General features: G+C 34.4%; 1 protein-coding gene across 9 annotated transcripts; it reads left to right on the top strand.

Annotated features, from left to right (window-relative positions):
• The first annotated feature begins 900 nt into the window (after positions 1 to 900).
• Positions 901 to 16,895, top strand: LOC130951867 (uncharacterized). Of its 9 annotated transcripts, XR_009074130.1 has the most exons (17): positions 901 to 1,422; positions 1,499 to 1,621; positions 1,725 to 1,866; positions 1,941 to 2,209; positions 2,515 to 2,573; positions 2,706 to 2,800; positions 3,117 to 3,219; positions 3,319 to 3,413; positions 3,491 to 3,553; positions 3,841 to 3,916; positions 3,986 to 4,094; positions 4,353 to 4,465; positions 4,552 to 4,610; positions 5,091 to 5,202; positions 6,768 to 6,913; positions 7,294 to 7,570; positions 7,694 to 8,291. XR_009074130.1 is itself a non-coding variant. In XM_057880616.1 (16 exons), exons 1-15 carry the CDS (start codon positions 1,032 to 1,034, stop codon positions 6,900 to 6,902), a joined length of 1,944 nt encoding a protein of 647 aa, XP_057736599.1. In that variant the 5' UTR covers positions 901 to 1,031; the 3' UTR covers positions 6,903 to 6,913; positions 16,820 to 16,895. The 9 variants fall into 9 exon arrangements, 8 of the variants coding, with proteins under 8 accessions (XP_057736599.1, XP_057736600.1, XP_057736601.1 ...); XM_057880616.1 differs by lacking the exons at positions 7,294 to 7,570; positions 7,694 to 8,291 and adding an exon at positions 16,820 to 16,895; XM_057880617.1 differs by lacking the exons at positions 7,294 to 7,570; positions 7,694 to 8,291 and adding an exon at positions 11,472 to 12,015.
• The last annotated feature ends 5,509 nt before the right edge of the window (positions 16,896 to 22,404 follow it).

Below are 22,404 nucleotides of genomic sequence, written 5' to 3'. Positions count from 1 at the left end.
CATCCAACTCATTCACTTCTCAAATCCATAACATTCCTACCAAACAGTTATTTTTTTTTATTGCAACCCATATAATTAATCCCTAAGTTAAAAAAGAAAAAGAACTTTCATAAGCAAAAAAGGGTGTTCAAATTAGGGTTGAAGCAAATCTTGACAACTATCAAGAAAGAGAGAAAAAAATCAAGACTTGAAGTCAAAAAGCAAAATCAAATCTAATTTGATTCAGAGGCAAATTAGAGAAGCCAAGTTTTCATCTTTATACTTCCATTCTAATTTATTGAAGCTACATTCCTCCTACATGCACCATTTGGATAATATTAAAAAAAAAAGAAGTTGTGTATCTCTATTGTGAATCAAATGTCACAATTAAAATTTGGAATCAAAAAATGGATCAATGATTTAGATTATTGAAGTAACTAGATAAAAATTTAAGCCAACTTTAATTATTGATGTTGTCCAATCTCTTTTATGCACTTTAGTTCTAAATTTTGCAAAAGAAAAATAACTCAAAGGTGTTCAACTAAAATGTTATTTTTTTGGTGTCCTATTAAAAATGTTATTTAAGATTGACAAAGAAAATGTATATATATTTAGAATTAGAAGCAAGAATATACATAATTTTAAGTAGAAGAAAAAAATATTTATAATGACAAAAATTATTTATAAGAGTGTAACTTTAATATAGAAATGTTAATTATAATTTAATAATTATACCTTTAATTTTTTTAGTTTAATTTTTTAATTTAATAATTTAATAATATATTTTATTTTATATTTTTAAACATTAATAATTAATTTAATAACAAAAAATAATAAATTGGGAAGATTTTCCAGCATTCTCCGTTTTGATATTTTGATTATTTTCAATGGAATGGTCATCTAACTTTTATTTGAATCCGACTCGCGACATATCCCCGGCGAGGGAGTAGCGACCACCGCGAAGCCGAAAATCAGTAAAGTGGGAAACAGCCAACAAACGCTCCAAAAGAGCGCCGCATTCTGCCAGTCCCCAAGCCACGCTCTCTCTGCTAATGGAGAACATGCAGTACGCGGAGGAGCTGGTTCGGGAGTTCCTCGTCTTCCGAGGCTTCACCAACACTCTCCAATCCTACGACTCTGAGCTCCGAACCGATCTTGGAAAGGGCTTCCACGTCGATAAGATCCTCGACCTCATCTTCTCCCTCTACGTTCCCAAATTCCAAGCCGATAGGCTTGTTGCCCTCCTCTCCTTCTTTAAGCACTACCTCTCCTCTTCTTCCGAAACCGCACTCCTTTCTACGCTCTCCAAAATCCAAACTTCTCTTCTCCGCTTCTACGTCGTTCACGCCTTGCAAGCCAATCGCAGGGACAGAGTCATCGACTTCTTCGCTGTCCATGGCAGTGACCTCTTGCAACGCTCACAGGATTGGACTCGCTGGTTCGGTGCGTTTTGCTGTCGACGTTGTTTTTCTCTAATCAGTTGTGAGTGTAATTGTGATTTTGAATTGCAATGATGCAGCGATTCCTTATGTTAAGAATCCGAACCAGGATCCTGAATTTCGGGTTTATTTCTCCAAGGAGTGGTATGAGGCCTTGCATCTTTCTGTCAGAAACTTCTTTAGCGAGATATTCAATGGAACTCATATCCTTCACAATTACTCCTCTAAGTATTATAAATAACTCTGATTTTTATGTTTTCGATGTAATTTTTAATGTAGTTAATAGTTATCCTTAATAAAAATCACGGCTACCTGCACTGCTGAAGATCAGTTCAGAGATGAATGCCACCAACGTACTCAAAAGAGATATCCTAAATCTGAATATTAAATTGGCGGAGCTTCAGGCTTTGCTTGATGAGAAAGAGGCGAAGTTATCACACTATAGGAGGTAAGCATGTTCAATTCTCTCGAGACTCTAATGAGATATAAATATTTGGTTTTTCTAATTAGTTGTGATTGAAGTATGGAAGGAAGCATTAGTTCATTGAGCAATTTGCGGGAGGAAAGTTCTCAGATGTCAAGAGGTTTTCCAGAGGTTTCCCCAACTGCTGTTCCACGAGCAGTTCAAACAGAAATTAACCAAGATTCAGTTGTGAATGGAGCTGCAAATATTCAGTCTGAGTATGTCAATTCCAAGTCAGGTGATAATTCAACTGGGGTATTGAATGATCGTGTTGGAAATGGTGGATCAGGCGATACCATGCAAACAGTTCATGAAAGTCCAAGTATAGGTATATGCTCTTCAAGACTGCTTCCATATTGTTAAGTGATGTTGATTATTCACTTGATCTAAGCTCTTTAATTTAGTTGATTACTAATTTCTACTGATACACTTTTTTTGAATTAACATGATACTGAGACTAAAATAGCAATTATCAGGCTAAGAAACTAGCCAAACAGAAAAGAGAAGAAATAAAAAAGCACTTGGTCTTTAGGCTAAGATAGCAATTATTAAATGATTGAGTAACCGTTGATTGTTTATTTCAAATTAAAAATAATAAAGAATAAAAAAAATTAACAGTTACTTCTGTGGCAGAAATTAGTGGAGAAGTTTGTGGTGAAGAAGATTTTCCTGATGTCAAAGTAGAGCACCAGGTAAATTTGCAAATAATTCTCTATTTATGTCTTCTCCCCTCCCCTTTCCTGCTCCTCCTCTTTTATCCATTTCGCATATGCAATTTCAATTCCATTATCATTGTAAATATTTAATTGCTGTGGTGTTTTTAGGAGACGTTCTTGGGGCATACTAGTCCAATCAGCCGATGTTGCTTCTCTGCTTCCGGGAACAATATCGCTAGTGCTTCACTAGATGGAACTGTTAGGTAAGCTTGACTGGTAATGAAGACAAACATATCAAGATTATTACTTGGAAAAATGGAGCAGTCTTAATGTAATTTTCAGTTTTGATTGTATCCATTTGCCATTGTGTATTTTGAACAGTAGCATCACCAATATCAAATATAGCAAAAAGAAACAATGCCATGATATGACCCACCCGCAATAGATTTTTGTTTCCAAATAGCACTTTATTATGTTTTCCTTCACCAATATTTTTCCTTAACCATATCTGCTACTCAATATTTATGATAACTCTCTCAAGCAACTTGGCCTTTGTTTGTTTCACATGTTTTAATAAAGAATATGGACATATGATTCATCAACTCCGGTGTCTAGAAATGCAACCATATATTGTGGCACGGAAATTTTGTCTCTTGACTGGGAATGTAAATCTGACCGCTTGGTATGTGAATTGACTTCTCATTGTGATGGAAATTATTCTATTGTATTGATCATATGAGATTTCAAATCAAAATAATTAAGTTGTTTCTCTTGAAAAAAGCTGTTAATAGGTACATCAGATGGGTGTATTAAGGCATGGAATGTAGATGCAAAGAGAGTTGTTTGTGATCTCAATACAACTCAAGCATTTCCAAGGTATTTACTGAAAATAAAATTTTATGGTATCTGTGCATTGCTTTTACGCTCTCTCTGACACATATGTGGTTTTGCAGTGTCTTGGACATAAAGTGCAGTCCCGTGGAACCTATTTTTGTATCTGCAGCAGCATCTGGAGGGTATTTATCAAATTTTATATCATTTTTTTGTTGATACATTGATTTTTTTGTTTGGTCATTTGATTTTCTGTTTTAACAGTATTTTACTCCAATTTAGTTTTGATATGTACATTTACTTTCTGATTTTTGGACATAAGCATGAAAGTATAGTTATATACCATTGGGTGAGCTATCCTGCCTTTCATCATATTTTCAATGCCCATCTTTTATGTAGTTTATTTTTTCTTATTATTACAATGTTGCATACTTTTTAGCATGGGAGTTTGAGTATCATAATGTCTGTGTAGTGCTGGTTCCAATTATTTTGACAACCTGGGTTTTGCTTCTCTCACTGTGTGGAACATGAAGACGTGGAAACCCATGGTATGTGCTTCTCTGTGTAGAATATTTGTGTAAATTTTTTGGCAATGATTAATTTTGGATCTCATAAAGACAGTCCTTCCTCTTGGAGAAGATCCACCAGCTATTACTTCTCTATGCTTTAATCACAATGGAAAGATTTTAGCTGCTTCTGCTGTTGATGGAATGATCCACATGTTTGGTATCCTTTATTTAGTCATCTGGCTACTTTGCAGCGTTGATGTATTTTTGTGCTTTGTATATGAAATGAAATATTTTTGTATTTGTTGCATCTAGAAAGTTATTATATTTATCCTTGATAGAGTTGCCAATACAGTAAAGTTCATTTGTCTGGTAAAAAAAATGCTGCCAATATTTGTCCTTTTTTAAAAGGTGAGAATTATACTTTATGTATTAACTGGGGTCCCATGGGTGCCACTTCATCCTTAATTAGCCAAAGACATGTCTGCTGGCCTACAAATTACTGGCTGGCCTGCACATGATTCTTCTATCAGTTCTATTCTTTTTGGACCGGATGAGACTAGCATTTTTAGCCTGGGCTCTGACAGGAAGGCAAGTACTATAATGTAACATTTTGCCATGTATGCAGCTTCTGACATGGATTTTACACTTCGTACTAATTGGTGCTTTGTTTTCAGATTTTTGAGTGGAGTTTGCAAAATCAAGGTCAAATTCTATGGTCAAGAGACTGCAGTAGGTATGTTTCTTTTTTGACACCTGATGCTTGGCTGCAGGTGTGAAATCCCATTGTCAAGTGCACTTGGTTGCTCTTTATAGCTTATGAAATCAAATATACAGTTTATCAGAGTTATCGTTAGTATTTTTTTATTTGAGGCAATTTCAAGTGTTGTTCTTGAAGGAATTTGTAAGAACTATTACCCATTACCTAAAGCTGACTTTATGCCTTTATGGAGTAAATTTTCTAAATAGTATCAATGTAAAAACATTTTGCCTAGGTTAATAGTATGAAATTATCTGTAGCTCAATCCAAATTTTGAGGGGTGTGTTGTGGCACTGCTGTAGTTTTGTTACTTCCTTTTTCTATTTTGGATATTTTAGTTCATTTATGCCATGCCATGCCATGTGAGGGATTTTCTTGTATCTCCATTGCTTCTGTCTTCGCATATGGATATGTTCAAAGAATTGATTTGCAGCATTTTATGTTTTTATTTAACAGGTTCTCTTACCCTCTGAAAGGTCCACAATATTGCAGACATGAGATGGCATTAGATGCAAGTGGGAGAAGACTCTTGGTAACGTCTAGTTCAGTTAGAGCCCCCATATACCAGGTTTACGTTTCCTGAATTCTTCTCATACTCTGATTAGAGATTCAGTTTGAAGGGACTACTATTTACTTGTGGCCTCATATTTCTGATTATCTTAGTTATCTAACATGTTAGGATGTGTTTGGCAAACGCGTCTCTTGAAAGTTTCACTTTTATGTTTGGCAACTTTTATGCTTCTGAACACAGAAGTGATTCTGCCTTTAAAGCGCACGTTCAGGAGAAGCTAAAATTTGTGGAAAATTTATTTCTTTTTTACTAATACTATCCTTCATTTTCTCCTATAAACAAGATACTAGTAACTATTACCTTCACAGTAGTTCCTTGTAGTTCTTCCTACTTCTTCATGGTTCTTAGTTTTAATTTTTTTTCATCAAAATGGTTCAAATTTATTTCAATCACTAGCAAAGTAAATATTTTAATTTTTTTTTATTTTTAGTACTCACTTTCGTATTTTAATTTTTATATTTTTTATTGTATTTTGTATTTATAAAAAATATTTTTATATTATTTATATAGTGTTCTAATTTCTCATGTTATGTTTTATATGAATTTTTTTTATCATTTACTATACTATTTTTTATATGTATATTTTTTATGAAATCTTTTTTTATTTTTGTTTGGCTTTGTTCATATAATTTTTTATTTATTTTATTGTATTTCTTTTATTCATATGACAAATGTTGTTTTTTTATAGTGCTCTGATTTTTAAATATTTTATTAATTTTTAAGATATTTTTATTATTTTTTGTTCATATAAATTCTTTTTTTTTATCCTTTATTGCATTGTATTTACGTTGTGTATGAAATTTTTTATTTTTTTATTTGATTTTATTCCTATGAATTTTATTTACCTTTTATTGTATTTTTTTGTTCATATGATATATGTTGTTGGTTGTATGAAATTTTTATTATTTTTTATCTGTATCATTTTTTTTATTCTTTAATGTACTCTATTTTTGTTTTGTATTAATTTTTTTTATTTTTTATTCTGATTTTGTAAAATTTGTAATTGTAATTATTATATACTACATTTATTATCAAAATTTTATAATATAAATTATGATCCTATAAAAAAATAAATAAATAAAAAACTAATTATAAATAACAATAGAGTCATAGATAATGAAAAATAGTTGATACAACAAAGAAAATGGATTATAGTCCAAAATAATACTAAATTTTATAGAATATTTTCTTTTTGTTTGATATTATAAAATTTATAGTACTCTTTTTCATATTTTTATTTTTTATTGTATTTATTTTATTTATATGATAAATAATTTTATATTATTTTTGTTAGCGTTTTGATTTTGCATGTATATAAAAAAATTTATTTAAATTGATGTCTCTTTTGGTAATTTTTCATCTAAAAGTGATTTTGAATAGTATAATCCAAACAATATTTATTTTACTATAATCAATTTTGATATAAAGATTGCCAAACATAAATTACATTAACACATACTTACTTTCATTAAAATGAATTTTTTCAAAATTAATTTTACCCAAACGCCCGGTTGCAAACTGTAATCTAAACACACACTTAATGTCTCATCCTCTCATGTCAGGTTCAAGGTCATTTAAATGGTTGGAGAACACTTCCTCATGGTGCTCCTATTACTGCTGTGGATTGGCATCCTACCTCGCCCATTTTCCTGACTGGATCAGCTGATAACTCTGTCCGAGTGACATCTTTATCATAGCGTCACACGTTGTAAGTCGATTTTTTTCATCTTTCTCTGGGCAACATTTAAGTTGGAATGATTGGATTTTTATGTTGTAATCTGTCTGTTATTTTATATTTTTCCATTTAACGAATTAAAGATGATTTGTTGGCATTTGTATGCAATTTACTTTTGTGTATATTTATACTTTTGTTTTTTTCTCCATCCTTTTTACTTTTTACCATGTGTATGTATTATATTTTAACTTTTAAGTATTAGAATCTTCAGTTTAATTTTCATATCTTTTTATTTTATTTTATTTATTTAGTAAATTGAGCTTTATATTAGTGTGTTTACTATTTAGGATTTTTATCTTTAACCTAATGCAAGAGATATAAATATCTCCTAAATTATTGTAGCCATCTTACAGAGATGTTAGAGGACTGAAAAATTTTTTTAGTTTCGTGATAAAATCATGATGTGGACAAAAGAGGTTGGGTGAACCCTTCTCGCTTCTCTGACAAAGGAATTGAAAGAGGTTTGGTGTTATTGATGATGCTGGTTGTAATTGCTTGAGCGATGGTGGTTGATTGTTGATTACATGGACTGATTTGGCTAAGGAAAGTGAAAAAGAAGAGAGCTAAAGAAAACTGAAAGAAGCGCAATGTGCAATATGTAATGGGTATTGTTTGTTGTGTATATTTAAGGTACTAGTATTTATATTGCAAGCTAAGTAAGGAAACTGCTAGTATTTATGGAGTTTGAATGAACTTAGTTTTATAGAATTGATTTTGGGTAAAAGTAAATTTGTGTCAACATGATTTTGTTAGGTAATTGTTTTGGCCCGGTCCAATATGTATCAGAGGTTCACCAAGCGGACCCACAACCCGACTATATGATGAGACGCCCATCACATGATACGATCTCCTATGCGACGATCTAGACAACTGGTAGAAGTTTCTAAGGGGATGGGCCTAAGTGAGAGGGTCCACCCGATGAATGGGGATAAAGAATCCTCTGATACGTCACTATAACCCCAATCCTGCCGCCTTATCATACAAACGCTTACTTTGACATCGGAGTGTCCTTGCAAGTGGCCCACCGACGACTACTGGCAACATACCTCACCTCAATTCTCGCGCTCGGGTTTCGATCCTCACCTCCACCGATCCAACGAACTACCGAACAATGGCGCTGTTTATGGGGACCTAACGCGAGTTGATGATGGAGGCTTTTCGCCCAGTGGACGAGCTAGAAGAAAGGGGGTGGGGGACTGCCAGAGGCGTCGCCTCATGAGTAGGATGAGCACGGGAACCTCTCGGAGTCGCCGACCACCCTTTTTGACAATTACTGCTCCCACGAGCAATTCATCTCGAAACAGTGGATGACGGCCCAACTGTTCGGGTTAAGTTGCGAAAGTGCAACCTCACATCTGTTCTAAAGGGCAATGATAAAGGGGGAGAAGGGGGAGAAGGAAGCCGAACACCTAAGGTGGTGAACATGTGTTTATACACCCACATCTAGTCCAGGACACAAGGAGCGTCAAGATTAAGTTGGCAAATGCGTTTTCGGGGGCCCGGCACTAGGAGCTCGTAATTCGCCTCCTTGGCGCCACCGCCACACAATGCTACTGAATTGCAAAGCTATTGTAATTCCTCCGCGGTTACCCTGGAGGATGTGCTCGTGACGTCGGTAGTGCACCACACGTAGCGATTCACAGGAGGTCGTTGCGCCATACCTATAGTGGGGGGCACCATTTAAGTTAATTCGTGAGGTTGGAAGCAACTTCTAAGCCAAAACTAAGTTGTTTTATGATAAGCAATTGTTATTCTATACTACACCGTTCTAACCTAAACCATGAAAAGACACCTATGGCACCTCCCTAAAAGCTATCTAGCAAGCACCAATTCGATCTAAAAAGCAACAACACAAAGGAAACTAAGACAACAATGGCAAAGAGTAAGCAAAATGGCACAGATAAATGGTCACTTACCAACAATTGCGACGTAGAAAGGTGCTGAAAGTTGGAAATTGCATGACTCTCGTGACAGTAGCAAGAAATCAACAAGCAATGAGGGTAATGGCAGTTGCAGAAGGGAGGAAAAATGGGTGAGTACTGGTAAGCAGTTATGAAAAAAGAAGAGAGAAGGAAAATGATAATAGAAAACGAGGGTGGAAAACATAACTAAAGAATAAGCACGAAAGGCCAGGGATAGACTAAACCTTTCCATGTGCTTTCAAATCACATTTAAACACATTTAATGCCCCGGGCACGATAATTGAAGTGATGTCCTTGAATAGTGCTTGGTGGCAACCCCCACACGCGAGGAAAGCACTAGAGGCCTGAGCTCTTGCCGACAAAGCCATGTTAGGCAAAAACCACCTCTCACGAGGACACGGGTAGTTGAATGTGTCAGTCATGAGGCTCACGACTTGACGCATTGGAGACACTGTTCTGGCCTAATCCGATAAGTATCGGAGGTCCATCAAGCGGACCCACAATTCGGTCGTACGACGATATGTCCATCACGTGACACAATCTCCTGTGGGAGGATCTAGATAGCTGGCAGAAGCTTCTATGAGGCTGGGCCCAAATGATAGAGTCCACTCGACGAATAGGGATAAAAGAGAGGGACCTACCCCATCCGCTGACCCACCGACAACTACTGACAACACACCTCACCTCAATTCTCGCGTTCGGGTTCTGATTCTCACCTCCACTGATCCAACAAACTACCAAACAATAACTATATACAAAATTGATTTTGATAGAATGAATATTGTTTGAATAAGGTTAGTTAAAATCACTTTTAAATAGATAATTATTAAAAAGGACATGACATTGAATTATAGTATTATCTTTTTAAATATGTTTAAACTTTTTGATATTTTTTTTAGTATATTTTTTATATAGTATTTTTTCTAATATTCTTAATACTCTTTTCTAGTATTCTATAATTTTTCACTATTATTTTTTATGGTTAATTTTTTGTTTAATTTGCTCTACTTAATAAAAACAACAATTCATATTATAAAAAATAACAATAATGGACACAATATACAAGGACATCAATTATAAAATGGGTAAAGGACAAATAGGTCCCCGCACTTTTAAATCGTGGACTTTTAACTCTCTCAGGATTGGAAAATACAAAACGACCATTAACCAATCAAAATGCCGTACAAACGGGTCCTTCCGTTCAATTTGGTCCCCAACACGTAACGGATTCTGTTTACTTAGCGCTTATGTAGCGTGGAAATGTGCACGTCTCTTCAGGATGGTGTGAACGGGGCTGACGTGGTCATGTGGAGAAAGTAATGGGACATTGTAGTCCTTGGGCACTCGGACGACGTCGTTTCTGTTGTGTGCCCTATGTCTTCAAATGGAACCCTGTCGCCATAGCCGTTGTGATTTCTGTGAAAGGTTGGGGGGAGGGTGGTACTGCGTAGTGTTAAATGGCCAGCAATGGAGCTTCATCCAGCGCAAGACGCGTTCCACTACCGTCGACCGTGAAATGCGTGGAAGCTACAGAGGAGAAAGACGACATTGCTCCGATGTGTAAATGTGGAGTGTACGTCATATTGTACAAATCGAGGACGACGACGAATCCCAATAAATTGTTCTTTGGATGTCCATTTTTTAAGGTAAGTTGGTGGTTTTATTTGATTGATTTTGATTATACGGGCGTGAGAAGAACTTATTTTGATTATAAGTTGGTGATTTTTTGTTTTGCCATGATGAACATGCAGCTGAAAAATCTCAGTCACTACAAGTTCTTCTTATGGCTGGATGACCATGTTTCAACAGTAAGAGTTCTGGACAAGTTTATGACTGAGAACGAGGTTGATGATTTGAAAGTGTATCTTGTGAAGAAGGTAGTGGAACAGAGACTCACTGATTTGGATAAGAAGCTGTTGCATCTAGAGAGGAAGAAAAATGTTAATTTGTATTTGCTTATTGTTGTTGTGGTTAGTGTAATTTTGGGTTCTTTTGTTGCCAAACTTGGCTGAAAAGTGGAAAAACAGTTTAAATTATGCTTTTGGAACACAAGTGTTGTATTAAATTATCCTTTGATGAATGATGATGTGTTGTTGCGGTAACATCTTGTAGTTGGGTGGATATATGTAATATCATGTTGATGGGATTAGAATGAAAAAGACATTAAATAGTATAGATCATTTAACATTGAACCAAAGTATAAGTTCGAAGGATTATAATCCTAACAAAACATGATATGCAGTCTCATAACAGCTTACAACCTTAGCATTATAGTTTTGCCAAAAAAGATACTACAATGCATAACAAATGAAAACAATTTTGATCCAAATTTTACATCAGATTCATGAAATATCAACATCATTTTTTGGAATTGTTGACTCCTGGGGTAGGGATGAAGTGAAACATCTTTTTAGTTCCACTGCTTGCTGCAGCCAGAGTCTCATCAGATGGTCCTTCAACTGCTTCCATACTTGGCTGTTGTAATTTCTGAATCTGTTGTTTGCCATCACCCTTCCTTCTAATTGGTTGTTTCGGTCTGAATGTTTTATTAGATAACCTTGCTGAAACTGTGGCTGGAGGTTTGAATGGAACTTGACCTTGTCTTGCAGGGACTGTAGTAGTGGTCACAGATGCAACTTGTGGAGCTGGGCCACATCTAAAGTTGTGAAAGTGGTAGAATGGTTCTGGTTGGTTGAAGTAGATGAGTTATGCTCCTCACCCTGACATAAAGAAAGACAATAAAGCCATGAGACAAATTTTAAAAATACAAATAGGTCCTGTAACACTTTTAAAATGGACAACTAAATTCTTAAACATTTTATCGGGGGGACATAAAGATCCTTCGTCTAATCAAGTACCTCTGCCTCAGGTGCTGATTGTGACAGTGGTATAACCACAAGAGAAATGTTGTCTTGGGCCTTCTTCTTTGCTTTTCTGGTCTTAGGTTTCTAATTTGGGTTGTGTGGCGCACCCTTGCAAGTCTTATAATTGTGTCCTGTTTGACCACACTTGCTGCAAGTCACATAGAAACTTCTCCTCAGTTTTTCACCTTCGATAACAGTTTCTGCTGGGTCTTTCTGCCTGTTATGTACCTTAGGTGTAGCAGGCCTAGTCTGATCAGAGCGTATCCAGAACTCTTCACTAGTAACAGGTTGTATAAAGTGCTCGTAAGTCTTCTTCAGTGATTCCATGCATAACCATGGATGCACATAATCTTCTATGTTGTCATGCCTTTTTCCGATTGCTGCAACTGCATAAGTGCACGACATCCCTTTCCCAGAAAATCCAATAAGTTAAGGATAACAATTAGACATATACAACTTAGACATATACAAATTAAGGATAACAATTGGACATATGCAAGTAAGGAAACAGCAGTAGCAGGCAGACAAATCCAACAAGAAACAACTAGCAAAATATAATTACAGCAGCAGGCAAGCAAATTCAACAAGAGACATGTAGAGACATATAATTACACACTGACAGTTAATTGCCATCAGTTACATGTACATGTATGTTTAATCAGGTCCACATCCAACTTAGATCCCTTGTATATGACCTCAAATCGCTTACGCTCGTTATCACCAATCCACTCCGCAGTCCATTTGTTACTTGGCTTAACAAGCCGCTTCAACCTTTTCTCCTGAACCGGTGCAAGCTTTTCGTGATGGTAATCTATCAGTCTCTTGTGCTGAACCATACGTCTCATGAGGTAGCAGCGCACTTCTTCGCACATTGTGAGTATAGGCTTGCACCTGTACTTGGTGATATTGGAGTTGAAAGACTCGCACATATTGTTAGTCAGGTTGTCCACTTTTGGACCATGACTGAAGTAGGCCCTTACCCATGTTTCCGGTTCAAATTTCATCAGGTATGACCAGGCATCCTGATTAACTTTCTTCATCCTCTCCATTGTTGTCTTGAACTCAACCACAGTTATGCATTTTGCACAATCCCACACAATTTCTCTGATATATAAGTCCTTAAAGTGGTTGATGAAATTCTTCCACATGTGCATGACACAATTGCGCACATGTGCATTCGGCATTATCTCTTTCAATGCATGCATCAGTCCCTAAAACAGAATGGTTCAATAAGGACTTTCATCATTTTGCATGATATGTACTTAAATTAGGTAGAGAAATTGACTTACTAACTTTTTGCTGGTCGGACATAAAATTCCAACCATGTTGTTGCACATCTCTAATGTCCTATTGTAATAGGGTCAGAAACCACTTCCATGACTCTTTCGATTCAGACCTTGCCATAACAAATGCAATCACATAAAATTGGTTATTAGCATCCTGTGCCACAGCAGACAGCAATTGGCCCCCGTGATAGGTCTTGAGGAATGCTCCATCCAAGTGAATCAACGGCCTGCATCCACTCTTAAATCCCCTCTTGCAGGCATCGAAACATATATACATTTTGTCGAATGTTGGGGGTGCTTGTGGCTGGGGAATAACGTCCAATAAGGCAGTAGACATTGAATTACTTATATGTATCTCCATTAGATAGTCTCTAAGCTTCCCGTACTGTTCTATCTCGTTTCCCATGATCCTGTTTTTGGCTTCCCTCACAGATCTGTAAACTATTTTAGGGTGTAGTACTAGATCAAACTCTTCTTTTAAAAAATCAATGGCCTCATGTGTGTTCATATGGGGATGGGTGGTCATCCTTTTCTCCACTTTTTTACTGATCCAGTGTTGGTCAGCCGCATTGCTTCCCAGATCTCTTGTGCATGTATGTTCACTCCTATAGGTTTTCACTTGGAAACACTGCAGCTGTTTATTGTATGATAGATGAGCAATCTAGGGACAATCCTCATCCTTGCAGCCAACTCTAACCCTTTCCTTATCATTTTTAATCCAGACCAACTCCCTCCCCTCAGCAATAAATGAATCCTTCACAACTTTCTTGAACCTCTCTATTGTAGCAAATCTTGTGCCTAGCTCAAACCTGCCTTCTCCAAAGCCATAGTGTTCATCAAACTCAGGCCAGTGTGGTTTCTTCCCTTCATCCTCTGATGAGACAGGGGTATACAGCTCTTCAAACTCGTACTCAAACACGATGTCTTCATCATCAATGTCTACATCACTAACATAATCTGCAACGGCTGGCCTCATGCTGGGCTCCCTAGCAGGCCTAGATCTGTTGGGCTGTTTAGCAGGTTCAGTAGACCTTGAGGAACCTTCACCAGCTAGGCCCACCCTTCTTGCTTTAAATCCCTGCCTTTTAAACTCATGTGTTGCTTATTTTTTTGGCTTCTCATTGGGATAAACCCTTTCCTCGACGATGGAGACACTTGTTTCCTCTTTCCTTTGGCAGCTCTAACCCTTCTGCCCTCATCATCTTCACCAATATCATTTTCACTTTCATAACCAGCTGGTGGTGGTTTATATGGCTCATCTTCATCACTATCAGTGCTATCATCGTCGGTAGACGAGCCATCCAAATTCTCCAAGTCATTCAGATCGACTTCTTCCTCAAACTCATCATTTTTCTCAAAATCATCATCTGCGATCTCAGGTTGGTCAACAGGATGGTAAAAAAAATAAAAAACTCTTTAGTATCTTTGTTTCTCAACTTAGCCTGTCGCATTTGGTTGATCCCTACATCCCTCCTCAGTACATGCAACCCTGACTCCATATCTTTGCCTTTTGGATCATACCAGTAAGCTTCCTTATAGGATTGATATCTCAGTCCTTTGAACATCATGACCAAATCGCCGAAATTGACAAAACCCAAGTTCATCGGAGAAAACTTCTCAACTTGACCATGCAGATACACTAACTCACCGGTAGGTGTCCATGAAAAGTTACCCCTATGATGGAACACGGGAACACCAAATACATCAATCATATGCAAAATTTTTCAATCCACAACAAAACACGAAACCACCCCTTATTATCTAAATCTCCAAAATCTCTCTAAACAACACATGGCAAATGATTAATCCCACAACTAATTACCTATGACAATCACTTACAATCCCTATTAGTCCCATCCTACAACATTGATAGCAAATAACGTACATAAGCAGAATGATTTTGAACATCAATGTACTTACCACTATCTACGGCAGACGCAGGTATGACCACGGAGCTTCAATATGGAACTCCTTCACGGAACAGCAACGACGACGAGACGGAGACGAAGCGTTGTATTTTTTGGAGGGAAAAGGTTAGTAGTGCTAGGGCTTCTTGTAATTGTTTGTCACTGATATGGGCAGCATTGGCATATCTCATAAGTCACAGTCACCACTGCAAAATATTAACCAGAAACGACGTCGTCCGAGTGCCCAAGGACTACAATGTCCCATTACTTTCCCACATGACCACGTCAACCCCGTTCACACCATCCTGAAAACACGTGCACATTTTCACGCCACATAGGCGCTAGGTAAACAGAATTCATTACGTGTTGGGGACCAAATTGAATGGAAGGACCCGTTTGTACGGCGTTTTGATTGATCAGGGGTCGTTTTATATTTTCCAATCCTGAGAAAGTTAAAAGTCCACGATTTAAAAGTTTAGAGACTTATTTGTCCTTTATCTTTATAAAATTATACACCCAGCTCAAGATCTCTTCATCCTTATGCTATGGAATCTTAACAAAAAGGATATGGAAGTTTTTTGAAATTTATGGCGTCATTTGATTGGGTTCATATAGAAGTGATCAAATGACTAGATTTTATAAAAATTACAATAATATTACAAAGCAAAACAAAAAAATCATAATTTTTTTTATAATACTCTCATTATTCTTTTAATTAATATTATTTAGTATTATAATTTTTTATTACTTATAAAAAAGAAAAGAGAATAAAAGATAGAATTAATAAAAAAGAAATAAAATTTTCTCAACTAATAGTCTAAGGAGCTAACGCAACGCATAAGTTAAAATTTTTAGATTGAAACGTTAAAGAAACTTGGCTCAGGATTCGGTGGTCCAGGAACCTTTGGACCATTTAGTGGTCCAAGTAGAAAACATGTTTTTAGAGTTTTTTTATCAATTGTTATGTAGTTCTTGAACTAATTTTAATTACAAATTAACTTCATATATTTTATTTAATTATAAAAATAGTTTTTTATTTTATAAATTATTATTTTATCAATTATCTATTATATTTATTAACAATCAAATACAAAAATAACAACCAATTATATCCTCCATTCATCCTAATAATTTCAATTGATTAAAAAATTAACCTTGATCTCGTTATGTTCGTCCATGGCTTCCAAATCGTGTTTCCTTGAAATTCAATCGATTGGTTTTTCAAAACAATCGATTGAATGATAACTCAATCGATTGGTTTACACTATATCACAAAACAATCGATTGAAAGTTGTAAGGTAGAATGGTAAAAAGCTTAAACCAATCGATTGTTTATACTTTCCAATCGAATGAATGCCTCAAAACAATCGATTGTTGTTGTTACTCAATCGATTGAGTTCACGAAAACAACATGGATTTGCCAAATACAATCGATTGGAAAGTGATGACATTGAAGTTTTAGCCAAATTCAATCGATTGGTAATGTAATCCAATCGATTGGAAGGTGATGAAGTTGAATGTTTTGCCAATTTCAATCGATTGGTAATGGTACCCAATCGATTGAAATGTGATCTGCGGCTATTTCAATCTTGTTATCTTTTTAGAAATTATCTTATTATTCATCTATCTTATCTTTAAAATTCTATCTTCAATTTTTTCTGTTTTATTTTTATGTAGATAAACTAATCTTATCTTTTCCTTAATATTAACACTATAAATTGGTGAATAATCCATCACTAATTATTCAATCCCACCATTGAAATCGTGTATCATTTTCTTTGATTATAAAAAATTTAATTGTTTTTCTTTGGAACATCCATCTACTCAATATCCAATTTTTTTTAATTTTCATCCGTCTATTTAATATTCATTATTTCTTCATCGTTAATCACCGTTGCAGCAATCAGCAAAGGTCCAATCAAGTTTTTCATTGTAGTGTTCAAAAAATAAACCATCGTTTTGATTACAACATCGAGGTCAGTGAATAGAATCTCTAATTTTGCAATTATTCTGTTCGATACTTTATTCGTGAAATTGATTGTGTAAGAAAAAAAATTTAAAAATATCTTTTATTAATGCATAGAAATTGAGAAATACTAAAAAGTAAATAGATGTTATTATTTTTTATTATTAATTAATTAGCTAGCAATCAGCGACGAACCTAGAGGGGGTGAGTAGTGGCCCGGACACCCCAAAATTTTAAGAAACTATACTTATCTATAACAATTTATATTAGGAATACAGAGAGTTAGGTGTCGATTATTTTTTTCCTATTTTACCCCTATTTTATCCCATGACAGAATGATGTAACTGCTCGTTAAGATATTCTTATTGGATGTAAATTATTGTTACAAATATTTTTATTAATATATGTTTTGAAGGAATAAAAATAGAATAGTTCAATAAGGATTAATTTTTTAAAAAAATAAATTTACACTAATAATTTTTCTCTTCAAATTATTAACGTACTTTTCTAATATACTCTAAGTACCTACACAATATATAATATCAATTAGCGTTCAAATTTAGGTTCCAATATTGTTATTAACGAGAGAGGTTTATTAATTTTTTAAAAAAAATACATACAATAAGTTTTGTATCAATATATCATGATTCATTTTAAAAATAATATTTATTCATCTAGGTTATAGAGTGTCTTGAAAAATCATATTTAAATAAGTATTTTATTTTTTAACTATTTTATATTTTTAGATTAAAAACTTTGTATTTTTTTTTATTCAAGTTTTATTTTTAAATTTTATTTTAATTGTCTTATTCAAAACTATTAATATGAAATTTTATTTTGTAGGATAAATAAAAAAATGAGATTTTTTTAATAAATTAAATTATTGACAGACTTACTTATTATAAAAGAAGTTAAGTATATTTCTTGATTATAAGAATACATATAATTCACTTTTGATTGTAATCACAAGAAATATAAATTTATCCAATTTTTTAAAATTTACATTAATTATTAAAATTATAACATAATGAATGTACTCCTATACACATTTTTTCTTATTTTTGTGCTTTATTTTAATTTTGTTAAACAAAAAAGTTTAAATATTATTTACTTTTAATTTTTAACTTTTACCACAAATAGAAATATATGACTTTGTGTGTATTAAATAATTTTTTTCATTGGACATTTTTAAGATGTCATGTATATTTACAGACACTGAGATGAATGAGCAATACCAGGAAGACGATGACTTTAACCAACAAGAAGAGCTAGTAAGTGACAAAGATATGATGGATGAACAGAATGAATTCGAACAAGATTTCAGAGATGAATTTACCGAGGGAGCATTTTTTTCTGAATCTGATATGTCAGATTATATCCTTGAAGCCGCTTATGCGGTTGACTCCGTGCAAGACATTACATCTTTGAAATTTAGTGAGAATGTTGCAGAGGAAATTGGCAAATACCACTTTTCTACTTTGCATCTTGCATTTGATTTTTATATGAAGTACTCAAAGTCGAAGGGCTTTAGTGCAAGGAAGAGCAAGACCTTCAAGAATAGTAGTGGCGAGATTTACAGACAAATGTTTGTATGCCATAGGCAAGGATTCAGGATGGAGAAATATTACACGATGGAAAAAAGGAAGAAAGAGCCTAGATTGGAAACAAGAACTGGATGTGAAGCCCGAATGGATGTCAAATCTTGCATTGTTGGCGAAGGAGGGGGTGGTGGTGGGGGTGTCTGTGTTTGTGCTTGCACCTGGTCTTGTGGTTGTCCTTGAGCCTGAGGTTGTTGGGCATCCGGATCTCTTCCCATCTGTCTTAGAGTGCTGTCACCAATCTTGGCTACATTAGTCAAGACAACACTTTTCTCTTCAGTCAAGTCAATTTCAAGCCATTTGAAAATCTTGGTCCAATGGCAAGCATATCCTAAACCAACACTTGATTTTCCTTTCTTCATGTCAAGCATATGATGAACCATAAAATAAGGCCAGTTTATCTCCTTTCCAGTCACCATAGCCCAAAGCACTAAAATATCTTCGTTAAACAAGATTCCATGATTATGTTTTCTTGGAATCAACATGTATGAAAACAAATACATCAATATACGCTGCTCAATCCCCAACCTACTGCAACTTATATTACCTCTAGCATCCATGTGTGGATTCTCATATTGTAAACTCTGCAAACCAACTAATCTGTTGTATTCTCCCCATTCTTCATCTGCCACAATACCTCCAGTAAATTTTGCCCCATGATAACCTAGACTCCATTGTTCAGCTAGTTCTTGCAAAGTAACTCTATAATGCTGTTTTCCTAAATCAAACTCAATCAGCGGCATTACCTCACCCTCTTCATCAGGTTCAGGAACAACATAATTTAAAGTACTATAAACAGCCCTAACCAAGTGCGGGTAATAATCATCCCTAGTTTGTACAAAATCAATTAAGTGCTGTGTTTGCAATGCATTCAACACCAAATTAAAACGTCTATCCTGAAGGAACTCGGCTGTAATGTACCTGGGAGGAATAATTGCCCTGGACTCGAACTTCTCCACATAGTTGTTCAATGCCCTGCGAGACGGCAACCACCTTGCCATGTAATGGGATGAAGCAATTAGTCTGGCGGGGGCAGAGCTTTCTCCCTCAACCCTGGCTCTTTTGGTGTTCTTAGTTCTGGCCATTATGGGGATACTGGTTTTGTGGATTTTGTAGGGATTTTGATGAGGGTTGGAATTATGTATGTGGTTGGGAGTGGATGTGGGTGAGAATGGAGAAGAAGAAGACACAAGCTTTCTGGATTTTAGAGAGAGGAGAGAGGTGCAGAAATAGGGTTCGAACGTTTAAAAGGGGGAGTGGGTGTGAATACTGAGGGTTATCTGCTTGAATACATAGCACGTTTCAAATTTCAATCGATTGGATTACATTACCAATCGATTGAATTTGGCAAAAAGTTCAATGTCATCACTTTTTAATCGATTGGATTGCATTACCAATCGATTGAATTTGGAAAAAATTCAAAGTCATCACATTTCAATCGATTGGGTACCATTACCAATCGATTGAAATTGGCAAAACATTCAACTTCATCACCTTCCAATCGATTGGATTACATTACCAATCGATTGAATTTGGCTAAAACTTCAATGTCATCACTTTCCAATCGATTGTATTTGGCAAATCCATGTTGTTTTCGTGAACTCAATCGATTGAGTAACAACAACAATCGATTGTTTTGAGGCATTCATTCGATTGGAAAGTATAAACAATCGATTGGTTTAAGCTTTTTACCATTCTACCTTACAACTTTCAATCGATTGTTTTGTGATATAGTGTAAACCAATCGATTGAGTTATCATTCAATCGATTGTTTTGAAAAACCAATTGATTGAATTTCAAGGAAACACGATTTGGAAGCCATGGACGAACATAACGAGATCAAGGTTAATTTTTTAATCAATTGGAATTATTAGGATGAATGGAGGATATAATTGGTTGTTATTTTTGTATTTGATTGTTAATAAATATAATAGATAATTGATAAAATAATAATTTATAAAATAAAAAACTATTTTTATAATTAAATAAAATATATAGGGTTAATTTATAATTAAAATTAGTTCAAGGACTACATAGCAATTGATAAAAAAACTCTAAAAACATGTTTTCTATTTGGACCACTAAGTGGTCCAAAGGTTCCTGGACCACCGAATCCTGTGCCAAAAAACTTGAACATATTTACTATGGTTCAAGTATTCAATGAGAAAATTTTGTTGAGAACACGTAACTTTTTTTTAGTTTGCAGATTTTTTGTTGAATAGTAAAAGTAAAATATCACACTTTTAGTTGTAAAAGTAAAACACAAATTTTGATTGCATAACACATAAATTATTTGAATTGGGAAAGATGTTTTAATTGAATGACACAAGAATAACATATAAGTTTTAGTTGAGAAACACATAAATTCAATAACTTTAAAATAAATAACACATAGATTGTTTTGAATTGTGGGTATTTTTTTAGTTGAATAATAAAAGAATATTTTCAATACTAATTTTAGTTTAATTTTATTTTGGATTTCATTCAATGTTATATAAGTATTTATGGGATCATATATTATAAAAATTGATTTGATATTTCAATTTAACATTACAATGTTCATCTTTAATACTAGTTTTAATTTTAATTTTATTTTGAGTCTTACAAGATGACATATGAACATTTGTAGAATCATATGTCATAAATAGTGATTTGAAATTAAAAATTATTTTTCTCTAACATTTAGTCTTAATTTAGTTAAAATTTTATATTATTTTTAAGAGTATATATCAATTTTGGTCCTCACAGAATTTTGGACCAGACACTTTAGTTCCCGACTAAAATTAATTACTTGATTGGTCCATAACAATTAACTCCGTCAGTCACTTAGGTCCTTTATTCCGTCAACTCTAATGGAGGACAAAATGATCATTGACGGCTTGACAACTCTAAGTCTCTAACAGAAGACAAAATGGTCCATAGCAACCTCTGTGCAAAAACAACACTGTTCTCTCTCAATTTCCATCATATGTCGCATAACCCTAACAGTCTAACATTGCAACTTCAAGCTACATGTGCACATTCTGCAACTTCAATGTTCATAAGAAGAAAAATTCTCAACTTATTTTAAACCAATTCATAGTCAGGAAACTAATGACTATATCTCCCAAGTACTTATCGTCTTCGATGGATCCCATGAATCTAGACAGCAAGTCCGATTTGTTAAGACTCGTCGTTGTCGTCGCCATCTCCCTCCTCTTATGCCTTATTATTTCCATGACCACATTATCCACCACTCCGATCGCTTCCTTTATCTTCTTCTCCAAATTAATGTTTAGTAATCGCTTCAGTTTCCATATGAGCGGTGACGGTGACATTGCTTGCTATACTAATAGTTTGGATGCAAGGTTGAAGCTGTCTACCAGCTTGGACCTGGAGAGAGAATGAATGAAGCACTTGGGGTCCATTCTAAATGAGAATTTACATATGATGTCGAAGGATAATCTTCTCGTGATGCCCTAGTGTCCAACTATCTAGTGTGTGTTTGGATTGACGTTGGCTAAATTAGAGTTTGAATGAAAGTGATTTTGTAAAATTGATTTTGGATAGAAGTGAGTTTGTGCCAATATGATTTATGTTTGGCAAGTTTTACTGAAATTGATTTTGATAAAATAAATATTGTTTGGATAGTATTAGGTAAAATCATTTTTAAATAAATAATTAATTAATTACTAAAAAATATAATATTAAATTATAATATTATTTTTTAAGTATATTTAATCTTTTTGATATTTTTTAGTATTTCTTTATATAGTATTTTTGTATAGTACTCTATGTTAATATATTATAATTTTTTACTATTATAATAAAAATTAATATTTATTTATAAAATTAAAAAATAACATAAAAATGAACAAATTTATAAGTATTTATAATATATAAAATAACATATTTTAGTATTTTTTTAAGTATTCTTAATGA

This window comes from Arachis stenosperma, chromosome 9 (assembly GCF_014773155.1).
Source record: "Arachis stenosperma cultivar V10309 chromosome 9, arast.V10309.gnm1.PFL2, whole genome shotgun sequence".
Classification (NCBI taxonomy): domain Eukaryota; kingdom Viridiplantae; phylum Streptophyta; class Magnoliopsida; order Fabales; family Fabaceae; genus Arachis; species Arachis stenosperma.
This window is presented reverse-complemented; position numbering and strand designations above follow the sequence as displayed.

Excerpts from the sequence above, each read along its gene's own strand:
- LOC130951867 (XM_057880616.1), top strand. The coding sequence starts at position 1,032 with ATGGAGAACATGCAGTACGCGGAGGAGCTGGTTCGGGAGTTCCTCGTC. Across the intron at positions 2,574-2,705 it reads ATGTCAAAGTAGAGCACCAG|GAGACGTTCTTGGGGCATAC; the intron begins GTAAATTTGCAA and ends TGGTGTTTTTAG. Across the intron at positions 2,801-3,116 it reads TCACTAGATGGAACTGTTAG|AATATGGACATATGATTCAT; the intron begins GTAAGCTTGACT and ends GTTTTAATAAAG.